Genomic DNA, 18,701 nt, shown 5'->3' with positions numbered 1-18,701 from the left:
AGAATTTAATTCAACTTGCATAGCTTCCTTCCATTTAGCCCAATCATTTCTTCTTTGACATTCAATGACAGATTGTGGTTCAGGATCATCATTCATAATATCACATGCAGCTGAATAAGAAAATATTGCATTTATACTGTTAGTTTCATTTTGGTCACATATTCTATTTGACTGACCATAATTTTGTGCATCATCCACTTTTCCTGGGGGAATTTGAATAATTCGTGTTTCTCCAGAAACACTTTCCTCATGATCTAGTGTATTTTCTGCTCCTCTTCTTTTTCGTGGGTTCTTATCCTTAGAACCAAATGGCCTTCCACGCTTCAAGCGTGTTTTAGAGTCTTGAGTGACTTTATCATCAGATTGTCCATGTGGAATGTCAATTTGAGCTGGAACATTGACATCTGTTATATATGATTTAGTCACCCTTTTTGTGTCAGTAAATGCATCAGGTAATTGATTTTCCATTTCTTGGAAATGCATTATCTTTTGAACTTCCATATCACATTGCCATGTGCGAGGGTCAAGATATGATAAAGAAGGCTCATGCCATGACACATCCTTTTCCATAATCTTCTTTTCTCCACCTAATGATGCGAAATTTGCCTCATCAAACTGACAATCTGCTAGGCGTATTAATGGTTTAAGATATCTTATAATAGAGACTGACTCATAACCAACATATATTCCCAACCTTCTTTGAGGACCCATTTTTTTCTGTTGAAGTGGTGCAATAGGGACATATACTGCACACCTAAAAATTCTCAAATGGGATATATTTGGTTCTTGACCGAAAGCAATTTGTAGCGGAGAATATACATGATATAAACTTGGTCTTATGCGTTTCAATGATCCAGCATGTAAGATTGCATGACCCCAAACTGAAACAGGAAGTTTGGTCCTCATTATCAATGATCTAGCTATTAGCTGGAGACATTTAATCAGTGATTCAGCTAAACCATTTTGTGTGTGTACATGAGCAACTGGATCCTCAACAGCAATACTGACAGACATACAATAGTCATTAAATGCTTGTGAAGTAAATTCACCAGCATTATCAAGTCTCACTCTTTTGATAGTATAATCAGGGAAATGTGCCCATAATTTAATAATTTGGGCAAGAAACTTTGCAAATGCCATATTACGAGTTGATAATAGGTAAACATGAGACCATTTGCTGGATGCACCTATTAAGCCCATAAAGTATCTATATGGTCCAGATGAAGGGTGAATCGGTCCACATATATCACCTTGAATTTTTTCTAGAAATCTAGGTGATTCCCTTTCAACTTTCATTGGAGAGTGTTTTATAATTAACTTTACAAGGGAACAAGATGTACATGGTTTTACGCTATTGGATTGAGGGAACTTTTGGTCCTTCAGTGGATGCCCATGTGTATTCTCAATTATCCTTCGCATCATTGTTAATCTTGGGTGGCCCAACCTATCATGTCATAAACTAAATGTCCCAGGATCACAATGTTTTCCTTCGATTACCATATTTGATTCAATCATATGTATATATGTATAATGCAGATCGAAATCAAGTGTTGGTAGTTTTTCAAGCACATGATTTTTGTCTATAATATACATATATTTCTTATTTTCTATGGTCACAGTCTTTGTGTCATATCCTTTGAAATATATGTCATTGAAACTTAACAAGTTTCTATTAGACTTTGGAGAAAATAAAGCATTTTCTATACAAAAGCTTGTACCATTTGGTAATATAAAATGGGCTTTCCCAAGTCCCACTATCAAGTCTGCAGGACCTAATATTGTATGTATAATTGTTTTTGTTGGTACTAATTTTGAAAAATATTTCTTTGATTTCAAAATAGTATGTGTACTACCACTATCTGCTATACAAAGATCTCCAATCTTTTCGTGGTGTTGTGCTCCAGTTGGACTCATATTAAACTTCACATATGAAAGGAATAATAAGTGGATAAACATAATCAAAATTATTATTAAAAGAAAGTTCATTTATTGAAGGAAATGCATTACATGAAAAACAAACGAAGGAAAAACAGTTTTACTAGAACAATAATAGATTTTTTTTAGTTTATGTCTTCCATGTCATTGCAGAAATCAGCAACATTTAGCGGAGTGAATTCAACATTATCAATGAGGTTTGCTTCTTTTCCTTTTCCTTTAATGGACTCTTGATAAAGTTGAAAAAGATGTGCAGGTGTGCGACAGGTCCTTGACCAATGGCCTGTGCTACCACATCTATAACATGAACCATCAGATTTTTGTGATGTCCCGGTGTCATGCCTTGCCACTTTGGTCTTATCTTGTGTGTGGACATTGTTTCTTAGTGAATGTTGGTAATTATTCCTTTTCTGGCCACGACCACGATTATTACCTTGTCCACGACCATAATTATGGTTCTGATTATGGCTTTGGTTTCGATTAAAATAGCCACGGCCTCGTCCTCGACCACGACCATGCACTCGTCCACGTGTAATGTTTCGATGACCATCAATATTTGTAGCATTTGGTTCAGTAAGTGCTACTGATCCTGTTGGACGAGATTCATGGTTTTTCATCAAGAGTTCATTGTTTTGCTCTGCAACGAGCAGACATACATTCAGTTCAGAATATCTTGTGAACTTTTGCATCCGATATTGTTGCATCAAGGTAATGTTTGTTGCATGAAATGTGGAGTAAGTTTTCTCCAACATATCTTCATCAGTAACTTCTTGTCCATAATATTTGAGTCGTGAACATATTCTGAACAATGCTGAGTTGTATTCATTTACTTTCTTGAAGTCTTGAAACCTCAGTGTTCTCCATTCATCTCTAGCATTTGGAAGTATAACTTCCTTTTGATGATCAAATCTTTCTTTCAAAAGATTCTAGAGAATACATGGATCAGTAACATCAAGATATTCAAATCTTAACATTTCATCAATATGCTTACGAAGAAAAACTTGTGCTTTTGTTTTGTCTTGTGCCAAGAAATTATTAAATTCATTTATAGCATTTGAGATTCCCATGGACTCAAGATGCATTTTTACATCTATCATACATGGCACATAGTTTTTCCCACTAACTTCAAGTGCTGCAAACTCGAGCTTTGCAATGTTGGACATAATATAACTTGATTAAGATAGATGTGATTTCCACTTCTAAATAACCTTGGTTTGAGCTTTCGTGCTGATAACGTGTTATGAATTAAGCGTAATTAATCTAACTTTAAACCAAAACAAATTACTAAACTTTGATAATAACTTTAATTGAGAAGAGAGAATATTTAAAGAGAATATGAAAGTTATATCTCTTATAACTTTTTTTGTGTGTTTCATTCTTTACTATGGAGGGTATTTATACTACAAATTTTACTAAGATATAATTGTAACTAGTTAAAAATATTGATAAATTTACCATGCACCAATTATTATGTCATCCACCAATTATTTACAAATATATATATATATATATATATATATATATATATATATATATATATATATATATATATATATATATATATATATATATATATATATATATATATAAAGTCCTCACATTTATTTCCAAAATTCTACCCATTTAGTTTGGTATTTATTTCACATGGGTAACAGGCGGTACAAGGTTTTGCATCATTTATGACGAAACGTAGTAAAGTGCCTAAATACCATGATTTCGTTTGAAGTATCAAGTGTTTTTACTATAACGGAATTTATAAATTATCAACGTTTGATTCTTAATTCTATTATAAGTTAAGAGGTACGAAGTATATGTTTGTATAAATCAAGTTTGATTTTTATACGATCGACTTGTAAGGAACAAGGGGTTGCACTACTTGCATGGTATAAGGGGCACTTGAAAAATTATTTATTAAGGAAACGTTATTGAAAATCTTATTTTCGATATATTCTCTATTATTGAAAACCTAGTTGATGATTTTTTATCAGTGTGTTAATTTAAGATTGTTCCTTGAATGATTATTCCTATAATCCGAATTTTGTGTAAACAAAATGTTTGGTCGAAATATCATATTTAGAAAGAGTTCATACGATCCTTCAAAAAAATCTAAGTTGCTTATCGATTTAAGTCGTTTTCTTCTCTTAAACTTTAACATTTTAGTAATAGATTTATAATTTTCTGATTATATTAATCATAATACATTCATCTATACAATGTATAAAATAGATTACCAGTATATATATATATATATATATATATATATATATATATATATATATATATATATATATATATATATATATATATATATATATATATATATATATATATATATATATATATATATATATATATATATATATATATATATAGTCATATGCCTTGTTCAGGACATAATACTAAACATGTTCATTAATCTGAAGCATCAAAATGGAAAGCAGACATCAAATCAAAACCACCCAGAAACAAAAAAGAAACTAACATTATAAACAAAGTTAACCGAACACAAAAAAAATGATGATACTATCCAGAAAGAGAAAATGAAGGGGAGGACGGAGAATGCATATCAAGGGAAGGAGGAGATGAGGGAAATCATCGTGGCTAGGGATTTTTAGAGAAGGGGTGGAAGTCGGGAGAAACATAGGAAAGATCTAACTATGCAGTGGTATGGTGGGAGATGGCAACTGCTAGTTTAGGGTTTGTAGAGAGAAGATGTGGGAGTGAATTGGTAAAGTGAGAGCGGTTTTGATCTCATTTGGGGTCAGACATGAGGAATAGGAAAGCGATGGTATGCTTTTTTTTCTTTCTTGACGTAAATTGATATATTTGTACATGTTGCAACAAAAATGATACCTCTTAAAATTCAATAAAAGTTGAATATGCTTAATATAATAGTAAATATATATATATATATATATATATATATATATATATATATATATATATATATATATATATATATATATATATATATATATATATATATATACCATTAAATATGAATTACAAGTATTGTGTGAGTGTATAAGATTATAGTTATTAATATCTAATGGTGTACCATATTTATTGTGTCATACACCATAAATTAATAATGCTTTAGTGAAAACAAAACATGTATCAAAGGGCACTATAACATTTTTATTCAACACCAAGTAAGGAAATTGTTATTATTCTGGGAGTTACAATTCTTTTTTTTTCATATTTATATCAGCCGTCCATTTTTTTAAAAGGTTGTTTTGGATCATATAGCCAAGAACGCATACAGTCCTCACATTCTTAAAGAATTTGATGGTGATTTATTGAGAATTAAAATTTTTAAAGAATACGGGTATATATATTATACAATAATATATTATTCTTTAAGAAAAATGTATTGCAATATAATCAACAATATATACTATAATTATAAGAATCAATCTATTAACATAAAACAATAATTTTATAAAAATAAACAATAATGTATACAACAATTTGGAGAATATACACAACCTTCTATACAACATTCTTTAAGACTTTGTTTGTAATATATATTACATTATTTGTAAAATACACAACATTTTTGAAGAATATAAAGAAAAATTATAATATATACTGCATTCTTTAAGGATCCGTTTGTCAAAAACGAAAACTGAACTACAAAACCCAATATTCTTATCGAACGTTCATCGATTTCCTTCAACTTCGATCATCTTCAACGCAACCAACACCACCTATAATCTTGTTTCCCATGAAATACTTCAGACAACCCTCTTTATGTACAACTTTCATCATCTTCGATATAAAAAAACACTGCAATATATATAAAAGTCATATAACAAAAACAGTTGAACAAAAACTTCATTGCATTTCCATATTCTTTGAGAATACAAACAAAATTTATTAAAGTGAATAAATTAGTGGAAAATAAGTATATATATATATATATATATATATATATATATATATATATATATATATATATATATATATATATATATATATATATATATATTTCCATATTCTTTTAGAATTTTAGAATACAAACAGAATTTATTAAAGTCAATAAATTAGTGGAAAATAAGTATATATATATATATATATATATATATATATATATATATATATATATATATATATATATATATATATATATATATATGCATAAGGTTAGGTTCATATGAAACGGCCTAATTTTGTGAGACCGTGAGACGCATTTTTTTTATTTTTTTTTTAGTTAATTCAAGTTCCGAAAATAATATTTAAAAAAGAATTTTTGGATTTTTCCATTTATTTTGCATTTTAAAATTATTTTTTAAAATATGTCAGTGTAATATTCTATTAGAATATTTCATGTATTTTTCAAAAAAAAAATTGGAATTTATTTTTATTTTATTTTTATTTTTTTAGTTAATTCAAGTTCTGAAAATAATATTTAAAAAAAAAAAGAATTTTTGGATTTTTCCATTTATTCTGCATTTTAAAATTACTTTTTGCATTTTAAAATTATTTTTTAGAATATGTCAGTGTAATATTCTATTAGAATATTTCACTAATTTTTCAAAAAACACGGAATTTTTTTTTTTTTTTTATATTTTTTTAGTTTTTTTTAGTTAATTCAAGTTCCGAAAATAATATTTAAAAAAAGAATTTTTGGATTTTTTCAATTTATTTTGCATTTTAAAATTATTTTTAGATTTGATCTGACAGTCTCACAAAATTAAAATGGTCTCAAATAAACCTGAACCTATATATATATATATATATATATATATATATATATATATATATATATATATATATATATATATATATATATATATATATATATATATATATATATATAAAGAAAGTCAGCTCAACTACGTGAAAATGATGAATATACACTATTGTCCAACAATATGTAGCTTGAAGTTGAACCGTAAAATTTAAAGAAAAAAAAATTGTATTCTCATATGATCGTTCTTAAAGAATGGTCATCTCCATATTAATACTTGGAAAGAGAGCGATAAATAACTTCATACTATTATGAGAAAAAAAAAAATTGTATGTACCACTTTCATAATAAGAACAAAAGAAAACAATTTTAAATTTTAACTTGTAATCTAAAACAACAAACCTTTGGTGAAAACGAGTGTCAAGAACTTTCCTATATATAACCAAACCACACTTACAATGGATATATAGTATAGTTATAGTATAAAAACAGAAATAAGCACAACTCACTTTCATCATAAATTGATTTACCCACTTAAACTACTTTATGTAAGATTGAATTTTAGAACAAAGGTAAAAAAAAAAAAAAAAAAAAAAAAAAAAAAAAAAAAAAAAAAAAAAAAAGGTTTATTTACATGTGTGTAGAAAAGATAATCCAATTGGAAATGACATGATAGTTAATTGAAATTTTCTTTCAACTGGGACCATTCTATATGCCAAAGAAGAACAGAGTCACAGATTGACTTCTTAAAACTAATTAGTTATTGTTATATTTTAGTTATTTTCTCATTCATACTTAACCATGCACCAACGATATTTTTTTAAGATTATTATTCACTGACATCAAACATATTAACTTTCATATAATGCCTTTTGACCCACATCAAATACGTGTTTAATTTTACCATTTAATTCTAAAGTTTTGAAAACAAGAATGCAAAACAAATAACCAAAATAACTCTTTGATTAATTGGAAAATCACTCAAAACCAATGTTTTACAATCTGTTCTCATAATCATAAACTCAATTATGGACACGTATATATATAACCTAACATACCAACTTGTATTAGACTAGGAAACTTATGACCAATTTGCCATAAACTAATCTTTCCATAAATTAGATTGCTTGAACCCAAGAACTTAGGATTCCAACAATCACCCCCGAATCACTATCGTCACGTTCCGAAAAATCACCGTCTTGTAATTTTTGGAGTCATTCTGGACATTCAGAAGCAAAGTGACCCGGTTTGTCACACCGAAAACAAATCACCTTAGATCGATCCTTTTCCTTATTTTTCCGATTTTTGCCATAACAACAATTACAATTTTTGCAATCAGAATTAGAATTGGACAATCTATTGGGCCGATTGCTTTGAGAAACCCTATTATTCCCTTTGGGCCCGCCTGACCCATATGACCCTCCAGACCCGGATCCACTCGACCCATTAGTCCCATTAAACTCATTCGCTTTATTAGACGCATTCGATCCTTTCCAGTTTCCCTTCGTTCCCGATGAGTTACCCCCACCAATCGACGACCCACCTCTATCTCCGGTCGATTTTTCGGCTAATAGAACCCTCGATTGTCCTTCTCCAGCATCGACTTCCCTTATTGTTTCTTCATATGCCTTCAATCGACCCACTACGTCTTCAAACCCTACCGATTTTAAATCTAGTACCTGTTCAAGAGATGCAACGATGTGAATGAAGTTTATGGGTAATGATTTGAGGAATTTCTTTACCAATTTTGATTCCTCAATCGTTTCTCCTAATGCCGACGATGTAGACGCGATTCCGGACAGCTTTCCAGCAAAGTTGTCGATTGTTTCTGACTCGAGCATCTTCAGGCGATCGAATTCCGACATCAAGGTTTGTAATCTCGCTTCTTTGACTCTATCGGCGCCCACATTACATGCTCTAATCGCATCCCATAATTTCTTGGCCGAATCTTGATCTCCAATCTGCATTATGAGGTTTTCTGGTAGGGCTTGATATAGCAAACCCATGGGAAGGCAGTCCTTTTCTTCATTGAATCGGTTACTGGATCAATCACAGTCCAGGATTTGTGGATGTGCAAGACAACCTTCATACGCATTGCCCACACGGTGTAGTTAGTGGATGTGAGCATCGGACACGAAACTGAGGTTGTCCCAACCTCCTTCACTCTCATCGGAGCTTCTCCTTCTCCCCCTGTATCTGTCATGTTGACCTGACTCGTCAACATGTACAAATCGATCTCACAGCTTCTCAATCTAAGCTCTGATACTAATTAAAGTTTTGAAAACAAGAATGCAAAACAAATAACCAAAATAACTCTTTGATTAATTGGAAAATCACTCAAAACCAATGTTTTACAATCTGTTCTCATAATCATAAACTCGATTATGGACACGTATATATAGCTTAACATACCAACTTGTATTAGACTAGGAAACTTATGACCAACTTGCCATAAACTAATCTTTCCATAAATTAGATTGCTTGAACCCCAAGACTTATGTTTCCAACAAATTCTCATATACTTTATCTTCTAAATAACAAAAAACTATCAATTATTATCATATTCTATTACAATTGGGATATACCTTCAATAGAGAAATTGTTGTTAAAAAGTTAACACATACAGAAATCATAAATCAACAATAACACACCAATAAATCATATATTAACAATACAAAACTATGAAATTAGATATAACATACCTGATTGTGCACGTGATTACACCTGATTACGTTTGTCGTTGAGAATGGTAGAGACCAAGAGTGTGTCAGTGATCGAGAAGGAGATGCTGCCGATTATGTCGCTGATCGGCGATGGCCGAACAACGCCTAATAGTGAAATCGTCGGTGATGGAGAAGCAGACCAAGCCTCGTTTCATTTTACAAACCCTAGTATTTAGCTGAATAACATTAGCATCGGTCGATATAAACCCTAGCCTTGGATTAGGCATTGGGGCGGTGGATAGATTTAACGATCTTTTTCACAATGGTTTCCTGTAGAGGCACCGTCAGTCAAAGGCTATAAGGTGGAGTTGGCGTAGGTAGCTAACAGAGGGTGGAACATGGTGACTTCAGCGGCAAGAAGGCGATAACGGAAATCTTGAAGTGTTTATGGCGGTAGGATTTTAGTTACGGTAATAAGAATTGATTATAAATAGATAATACTACTTCCACAATTATAGGCTTAGTTTCCTTATTTGTGGGTTTTTTAATTTTAGATAATAAATAAGTTAATAGTAAATTCCAAAATTACCCCTTATAAAATGATTGATCGACAAAAAATATACATTCGCATAATATATAGAGTTTATATATATATGAACCTAACTTTCTCTCTATATATATATATATATATATATATATATATATATATATATATATATATATATATATATATATATATATATATATATATATATATATATATATATATATATAAGCAACTCAAAAATATTATATACTCAATCAAGTGGATGTGGTATATGTACTTTTTGTTTGGTTGATTACTTCACTATACATAAATGTAAATATATTATGTATTTCCTTTTAAAATCAATTTGATAGTTTTATTTTAGTATAAGGTGATATAGCCTTTTTATGTCTTAAACTAATGATTGTCCATTCTCTTTCAGTGTACTCATAAACAGAATTAATCATCTAACACGATATTTAGACGCTCATTTGATCCATATATAATGTTTTCCCATTACAAAACATGTCTTAATTAAGCTTCTCCCCTTATTGTCCTATAAATATTATGGCGATCAATGCGAAGTGCGAACGAACAAGAACCATAATCACTGCAATTTGAACATGATGACATGAAAGATTTGACGACTTTCATGGAACAAGATAAATACAATAACATTTTAATTGTTGTTAGACGTTTCGAAATAGAAATGAATGAGAAGTTGAAAAGTACTATAGCGTACCTGTTTGGGCTTGCTTCAACTTTTGGCTCATAATAACGTAAGTGCTTTCATTTTAAGTCATTGACTCAATTAGATATTAGATTTCAAAATATAAGCATACGATATAAAATATCAACCCTCTCCCCCCTATGGCCTATTTTATAGAATATACGTAGATGCGAATAATTTTGGATGTTATTAACGCATCATTTTAATAACAAGATGATAATACCGCGCACGATCTAATAATAACAAGGACAGGAAACAGAAAATAGTTAATATTTAGATATAATCATGCTATTATTAGTACAGTATAATATAACGATGAATGAGTAGAAGCTAATATTTTAAATATTTATGTATATTAAAAATTTGTACATTGCTTCTGTGGCACTCTTGGCATGCATAGCCACAGAGAATGAAAATTTTCTATTCATACTTTTAGATAATTGATGTCTACCACTTTGCACCAAGCTTAAGGAATTTTTCGTTATTCAATTCGAAGCATACATTTAATATTTATTCCTTAAAATTTCAGCGTATTTTATACGTGGTGTATAAAGTGGTTTCGTTTTTTTAACAATTTAATTTTTTTTTATTCAATTCCAAGCATACATTTATTATTTATTTGTTAATATTTTAACATATTTTATAAATGTCATGTAAGTTTTTATTACAAAAGTGTGGTTCATTTCCATATAAGGAGTTGTGCCAATTTTTTTAATAATTTAATTTAAGTAAAAACTTTAATTTTAATAAAAAAAAATAATATTTATATATTTAAAATGAAAAACATTACATTGCATTACTTAAAAAAACATACTATGACAATAAAAGAAATCCTAAAAATTTGGAAATTTTTTTTGAAATCTTAAACCTACAAACTTAAAGAAAAACACATACCAAACGATTAAAAACTTAGAAAAAAAAAACTAGAAATTTTAAACCTATTTAGTATTGCATTTTTTGACGTTGGCTTTCATCGCCATAGCAACTTCAAACCCCTCCTTAGTCATGTGCAATGTCTCCATCGTTAGTATTCTCATGTCGCTATCCATTTGTTTTTTAAGCTGTCTTTCGGAAGTAATCTGCTAAATTTTGTTCATTCTTTCTTTTATACTCTTCATATCGTCCTCCTATTTCTTTTAACTCATACGAATCTGAGGCTTTACCTTTGCTTGTGCTTTTTTGCTTTGTCCCTTCCCATTGGTCGAAGGTGGTGAAACTTAAATCGGTTCATCATCGTTGAGGTCGAAACCAACACGAGCATTAGATTTAGTGTAGTGCGAGTCGTATGTGTCCTGAGGGTTTTGATCCACTATTGATATGCTTGTTGGATGTTTTGCTCGCGTTCCATTTTTTGTTATCTTTCACGAGAAGCCAAATGTCACGAATCATGAAAGCCTTCTTGTTTTCTTTTTGGTACAATTTTAGAGCTTTCTGCAAAATCACATCATCACTTTCTCTGCCTTTTCATTTATGTTTCATGTTGTTATACAAAACATTAAACAACATGACTTCCTTATTTGTCTACAACATTTGGAGTACACTTGGTGTTTTGAATGATACTCTGAATGCTTCATTCCTTTGGGGATCCTATGTCTAATTCGCATGAAAATATGGTCATGTTTTTGGTGTTTTCCTGTCTACGCATCTTCGGAAATATCGATCCATGATTGTACCAATACTAACACTTCTTCGGGTTCCCATCCTTTAGACACCACATTCTATTTTCTTTTAGTTGGTGTTCGTGTGGGGTGAGTATCTTGAACGATTTTGAGTTGGGAATCAGAAATAGGTGTTTGTGGTTGTGATTGTGTTTCTGTTTGTTGAACAAACTAAGGCTGAGACAAAAATTAAAAGAGATTAAAATCAAGGTCATGTTATGGTTGTGTTGGTTGTTGTGGTTATGAGAATTGTTGTGGATAATAAAGTAGCACACCATCATAATGATAATACGGGGGTGAATAAATCGGTTTTTAACAATTATATGTACAATTGCTCAGATAGATCACGATTTTTAATAATATATGCTTCATATATTCACATTTGTTCCATGGGTTACACACATTTTTGAAATATAATATGAAAAAAGCATGTGTTAAGGTGAAAAACCCTAATCATGATTACAAGAGTTAGTTACGTGAAAATTTGCAAGACTTTAAGAAGTTCTTGCTACACCCCATACATTATCAACCAACATATTTGAGGGTCACTGATATGTGCATGTTTAGCCCTATATTTAGTATAGATTTTTATCATTTATTAGCTAATTAATTGCATATTATGGACAAAAGGCACTTAATTATGTTTGAATTATATTTTAAGTCCAAAAGACAAGCACGGAAGCAAAAGGAAGCAGGAGAAGCTATTGGGAAACTTTGGAGTGAACAAAAGAAGAGAGGACCAAAAACCACAAAGAACTCGGTGAGTCTAGAGTTGACTCGACGAGTTCCCACGAAGATTCGAGAAGCAGAAGAGTGCTTACCTTGCCGTACACGAGAATTTCATGAGGGACTCGACGAGTCGGTTGTGGACTCGACGAGTCGGGTCGAATCTATAAAAGAAGTCTTCCAGATCGTTACGAAATTTTGGAGAGAGAACCCTATGGAGAGGAGCAGCGATTCAGAATGAAGAAAGGCATCTGGAGGAGTGAAGATCCAACCCAATTCCAATTTTGAAGGATAACTAAGGCATAATTTGATTTCTCGTAAATAGATCTAGTACCTAAACCATGTTTATGTTATTGAATTTCGTTTTTGAGTTTTCTACTGCCTTAATCATGAGCTAAACTTTTTAGGTTCTGTTTGGGTAAGACAATTTTGAGACTATGGTTTGATTAATGGTAGGATTATCTTTAAATTGGGGATTTTATTGATTTAAGCTTGTTAAAGATCCTTATGCATTAACCATAACTATTTTCTGTTAATAGGAAGGAAATTAGGCTGCATGAACATCTCTTAATTGTTTACCTCATGTGATTTATGTGAACACTTTGTTATGTGCCTAGGATTAGCGAATGTGAAACTAGGATTAATTAGAGAATGGGTAAGTTAACGTGTAGGCTTGTTTGATAAACCAACAACAAGAGCCTAATTGAATTATTAATTTGGTTAACCATTACAAGTCTTATTTAACCCGAATAAATAACCTAGGGAATTATTAATTTAGACAACTGGACACTGCTTGAATTAGTTTATTTTCTAAGGATTAGCGATTGCGAATGTGAATCTAATCACCTGAATCGGTAGCCGATAAAATGTTAATCCATTGCACTATTACCATTAAATCAACCATAGGATCAATTGAGTCGAACCTGAATAGAAGTCCCTTTAGAAATTGAATTTAGTTGGTCTTTGCTTGCTAAGTTGTTAGTTAGTTATTTAGTTTAAATTTTAGTAAGTTTCTAGTCTTGAAACACTAGAGAAAACCCCTCTTCTATTACTTGTTGTATTTAGATAATATTACCATTTATTTTAATTGTTTACCATTCTTTGTGTTCGATATCCTACTTACCTGCACTAAGCTGCTAATCGATAAGTACACTGCATTTTGGGTGTTTGTTTCTGTGTCCAAGTTAGTAGTATTAAAACTAGTGCATTCCACACACATCAAGTTCTTGGCGCCGTTGTCGAGGAGCCGTTCTAAATTTAAATTGATTACTATTGTTATCGATCCTTTGTGTTAGATTTCTCTTGCACAAAGTTACTGCTATTAGTAGATTTAGGATTAGAACTGAATTTCAGTTTTTAGCTTTTAGGAAGTTTGTTTACAATTTTTTGCTGTTTTTGCATTGAACTCGCTGAATCCCTACGACCAGACTTGACGAGTCCATCGTTGAACAAGTATTTTCGTTTTTACTTTTTTTATTTTTGTTCCTTTTACGCGTTTTTCTTGTTTTGTTTGCAGGTATTACATGACCAGAGGATCCAACACACCCATGGTTCCTCCATACGAAGACCCAGAATCCGCTTTAAAGAAAAACAAAGGCAAGGAGGTTGAAAGCTCTAATACACCTAAGAAATTAACTTTGACGAGCTTGAAAATAGTTTTTGGGAAGAAAAAGAACAAGAAAGAAGGAGAGACCAGCAGTCAAAAGAGCGAATAAAGCAAGTTACAGAATATTGAAGATAATACAAAAGAGGCTGAATTCGAATACGACTACGAATCCGAATACGAAGAACAAAGCGATTTTAAAGGCGAACTAGCTAACCGCATGGTTAACATCGATGAAATTCCCATGGGAGAATGGAAGAAGAGAATACGTGAAGATACCAGGCCGGGACTTGTTTAACCCGTAATTCCCTCAACTACCATATTTGGGCTTCAAAGTCACATACTTCCTCAACTAAAGGAGATTCCTTTCTATGGAAAAGATCACGAAGATGCCTATAAATACTTGGATGAGGTCAACGATGTAGCTGATGATTTTAATGTTCTAAATATGCCTAGGATTAGCGAATGTGAAACTAGGATTAATTAGAGAATGGGTAAGTTAATGTGTCAGCTTGTTTGATAAACCAACAACAAGAGGCTAATTGAATTATTAATTTGATTAACCATTATAAGTCTTATTTAACCCGAATAAATAACCTTGAGAATTGATTAATTTAGACAACTGGCCACTGCTTGAATTAGTTTATTATCTAAGGATTAGCGATAGCGAATGTGAATCTAATCACTTGAATCGGTAGTCGATAAAAGGTTAATCCATTGCAATATTACCATTAAATTAACCATAGGATCATTTGAGTTGAACTTGAGCATAAGTCCCTTTAGATATTGAATTTAGTTGGTATTTGCTTGCTAAGTTGTTAGTTAGTTATTTACTTTAAATGTTAGTAAGTTTCTAGTCTTGCAAAACTAGAGAAAACCCCTCTTTTATTATTTGTTCTTAGATAATTTTAGTAATTAGTTTAATTGTCGTTCCCTGAGTTCAATACCCTACTTACTATATCTATACCACCAATTGACAGCTACACTGCCTTTGTGTGTTAATTTTATAATTAAAGCAGGTTTAAAACTAGTTGAGTTCACACACATCAAGATCGTGCCTCGTGAAACCCAGCTGCTTTGTATGCTTCCAGTTACATTCAAGGGTGTTGCAAAGGACTGGCTCAAATCATTACCTCCAGGATCTATTACTACATGAGCTAAAATGAAGGAAGAGTTCATTAATCCATTATGTCCCCCCTCAAAGATAGCCAAATTGAAGAAAGTTATTGCTAATTTTGAGCAACAAGCTGGAGAATCGTTATACGAGGCATGGGAGAGATACAAGTGCTTACTAAGGAATTGCCCGCATCACGATCTTAATAGCCAACAAGAAGTATCTATTTTTTATGATGGAGTAAATGTGACTACAAGGCAACTTCTTGACTCGCAAGGACCGCTCACAAAGAAGCCACCCCGATGATAAACGAATTAATTGAGGAATTCTCAAAACACTCTAGAGAATATCATAACCCAAGGAATGAAGTAAGTCGGGGGGTGGTGAACACTGTTAACGATAGTCTGGCGGCAATGATGGCTAAACTAGAGAGTTTAGATCGGAGGATGACTAAGATGGATGAAACAATCCATGCTATTCGGGTTAGATGTGAGAATTGTAACGGAACTCATCTTACTAAAGATTGTGATTTGGATAAGAATGGAAACAAGAAAGCTCAAGTATTCTATTCAAGTGGCGATAGATTTGATGATAATTGGCGGAATCCCAAGAAGGAATGGCTCCCGTATGATGCGTACAAAAAGGCAAAGGAGGAGAAATACAAGCAAAAGGAACGGGGTTTCTATCAAAAAGAGGAACCAGTTATGGAAAAGATAGATGATTTGGAGGAGATGTTCACAAGGTTCGTAGCTACGTCCGAGAAGAGGCACAATGATACCGACATTGAATTGAAAGAGCAACGAGTAATGCTTAAAGATCATCAAGCTATGATGAAAGATCAACAAAATTTTCATAGGAATCAGCAAGCATCCATTCATAACATTGAAAAACAGATAGGTCAGCTTGCACAACAAATCAATCAAAGAACACTCGGTGAACTTCCTAGCAATACCGAACAAAATCCAAAAATTGTGCATCTAAATGTAATAACCACTAATTCTGACAAAATTTTCACTCCTCTGACCTCTATTCAGAATAACCCAATAAGGTGCAAACAGAAGAGACAATTGAATGGAAATCGAGTAAACCCGACTCGACACGCCGCGTCGACATCATAGAGGTCTGATGAGAAAAATTGGTCTCTTTTGAAACCTTACAGGCCCCCTTTGCCATTTCCAATCTGAGCCATACAAGATGAGAATATTCAATGATATAGAAGATTTATGGAGCAAGTGAGGACCCTCCAAGTGAGCATTCCATTTATTGAAACGATACTTCAAACGTCTAAGTATGCAACTTTGCTTAAAAACCTCTTTACTACTATAAAAAATATGGAAGAAGTTGCTGAAGTATTGCTGAATGAACTGCCAGAAAAAAAGGGTGATCCGGTAAGCATCTCCATACCTTGTCAATTCGAGAACATAATTGCTACTCATGTGTTGACCGATTCGGGTGCAAGTATTAATCTAATGCCATATTCTTTCTTGAAGAAGCTAAATTTTCTGGACCCAAAGCCAATTCGTATGAAGATCCATCTAACCGATAAAACAATAATAGATCCAAAAGGAGTGTGCAGATCTTCTCATAAAAGTCGATAAATTAGTGTTCCCTGTGGACTTTGTAGTGCTTGATATGGAAGAAGACCATAAAGTTCCAACCATTCTTGGGAGACCACTTTTGAATATCGCTTGTGCAATATTCGATGTGTGTGAATCTACACCAACACTAGGGGTAGGGAACGATTCAGTGGTGTTTAAAGCATAACAAGATAAAAAGAATGAAAAGATAAAAAACGGAGAAGTTTCCTTAGTAGATTTGGATGATGTAGTGTTAGAAAGAGAGCTTGCGCTTTTACAAGAAGAAAATGCAAACAAATTTCTACTACCTTCTGGAGGGAATTTCACTGTTGGAAAATATTTAAAGAATATAGAAAGGTTGCTAGAGGAAGCTGATTCAAAAGAAACAATAAAAATTGTGGAAACCTCACCGACTCGCCAAGTAGCATCGACTCACTCGATGAGTCCAATCGAGAACCTCAAAAATCATGAAGATCTTATCCTGCTACTTCCAAGTTCCCTTTCTGGCCTTGACATGCAAACTTTTCCTGATCCGTTGGAAACTCCAATAGAAGAGACTTAAATTGTTCATAAGTTTTAACTTCCAACACGCACAATTGGCTTACCTTAACACGATGATAAAAAAAAAGGAAAATGTCATTGTAGCCCCACTAACTTACAAGTTTTGGTTTAAAAGGTCCCTTATTTTATTTTTTGGCTTTAGAAGGGCATAAACTAACATTTAACCGGCTAATTTGGCCATTTTTTATAAAGTGAAGGGGTCACCCGGTGACCCCAATCCCAATCAGCATTATTTCTTGGACATGTCATTAAAAGAAAGCCAGGTCATTAAACTAAATCATATGCCACGTGTTAGTGTATCGATAAATGACACCAACCCTTCCTCTCCAAGTAATTTTCGTCTTTAATCGGTTTTATCTACCAATATCTTCTTTTTCTTTTACTGTTCATCCAAAAATCAAACCTGGATTTTTTCTATGGCCGTCTACATGAAGATAGATCTTCATTTTGCTGGTTTGTTTACGAGGTATCCAATGATCAGTTACTCAGATGAAGTGGAGCAAAGGTTTGAGGATGTGGATTTTGCTGGAATGGACAAAAACAAAATTCTATTGTTCATTCAGAGATTCGCAAACGAGACGTGTGTTGATGTGTACTTTTGCATGCCCGATATCGAGTTCCCTAAAGGACTGAGGATAATAGCAAGTGAGAAAGACTACCAGGAGTTTATCGAAGTAGGGTATGATTCTGGTTGTGTAATTTCTGTGTACATGGATCATGTTGGTGTTCATGTTCATCAATGGATTGTTGATGAGATGGATGAAGTATGCACCCCCGAGGACAAGTTTTCTGGTGTAGGTGAAGTAGTAGAAGAGTTGCATGTTGAGGCAGAAGGAGGCATTGACCTAGATGAAGTACAAGTGCAAGGTGATTTAGACAACAACTTTGAAGATGGAGATTGCATTCCCATGAACA

At 32.2% G+C, this 18,701-nt stretch overlaps 1 protein-coding gene and 1 non-coding gene across 2 annotated transcripts; both read right to left on the bottom strand.

Moving 5' to 3' along the window:
• Positions 1–2,060: 2,060 nt before the first annotated feature.
• On the bottom strand, positions 2,061–3,098 carry LOC145009034 (uncharacterized). Its single transcript, XM_078967692.1, has 2 exons — positions 2,937–3,098; positions 2,061–2,861 (listed from the first exon to the last, which is right to left on the bottom strand). Exons 1-2 carry the CDS (start codon positions 3,096–3,098, stop codon positions 2,061–2,063), a joined length of 963 nt encoding a protein of 320 aa, XP_078823818.1.
• A 12,646-nt stretch (positions 3,099–15,744) lies between these two features.
• LOC145027951 (small nucleolar RNA R71) lies at positions 15,745–15,851 on the bottom strand. Its single transcript, XR_013675711.1, has one exon. It is a non-coding gene; the product is annotated as a small nucleolar RNA R71 (small nucleolar RNA).
• Between the last annotated feature and the right edge of the window lie 2,850 nt (positions 15,852–18,701).

This window comes from Lactuca saligna, chromosome 1, assembly GCF_052625555.1.
Source record: "Lactuca saligna cultivar CGN05327 chromosome 1, ASM5262555v1, whole genome shotgun sequence".
In the NCBI taxonomy this organism is placed as follows: Eukaryota; Viridiplantae; Streptophyta; class Magnoliopsida; order Asterales; family Asteraceae; genus Lactuca; species Lactuca saligna.
The sequence above is the reverse complement of the archived record's forward strand: the minus strand, read 5'-3'. Positions and strand labels throughout refer to the sequence as shown.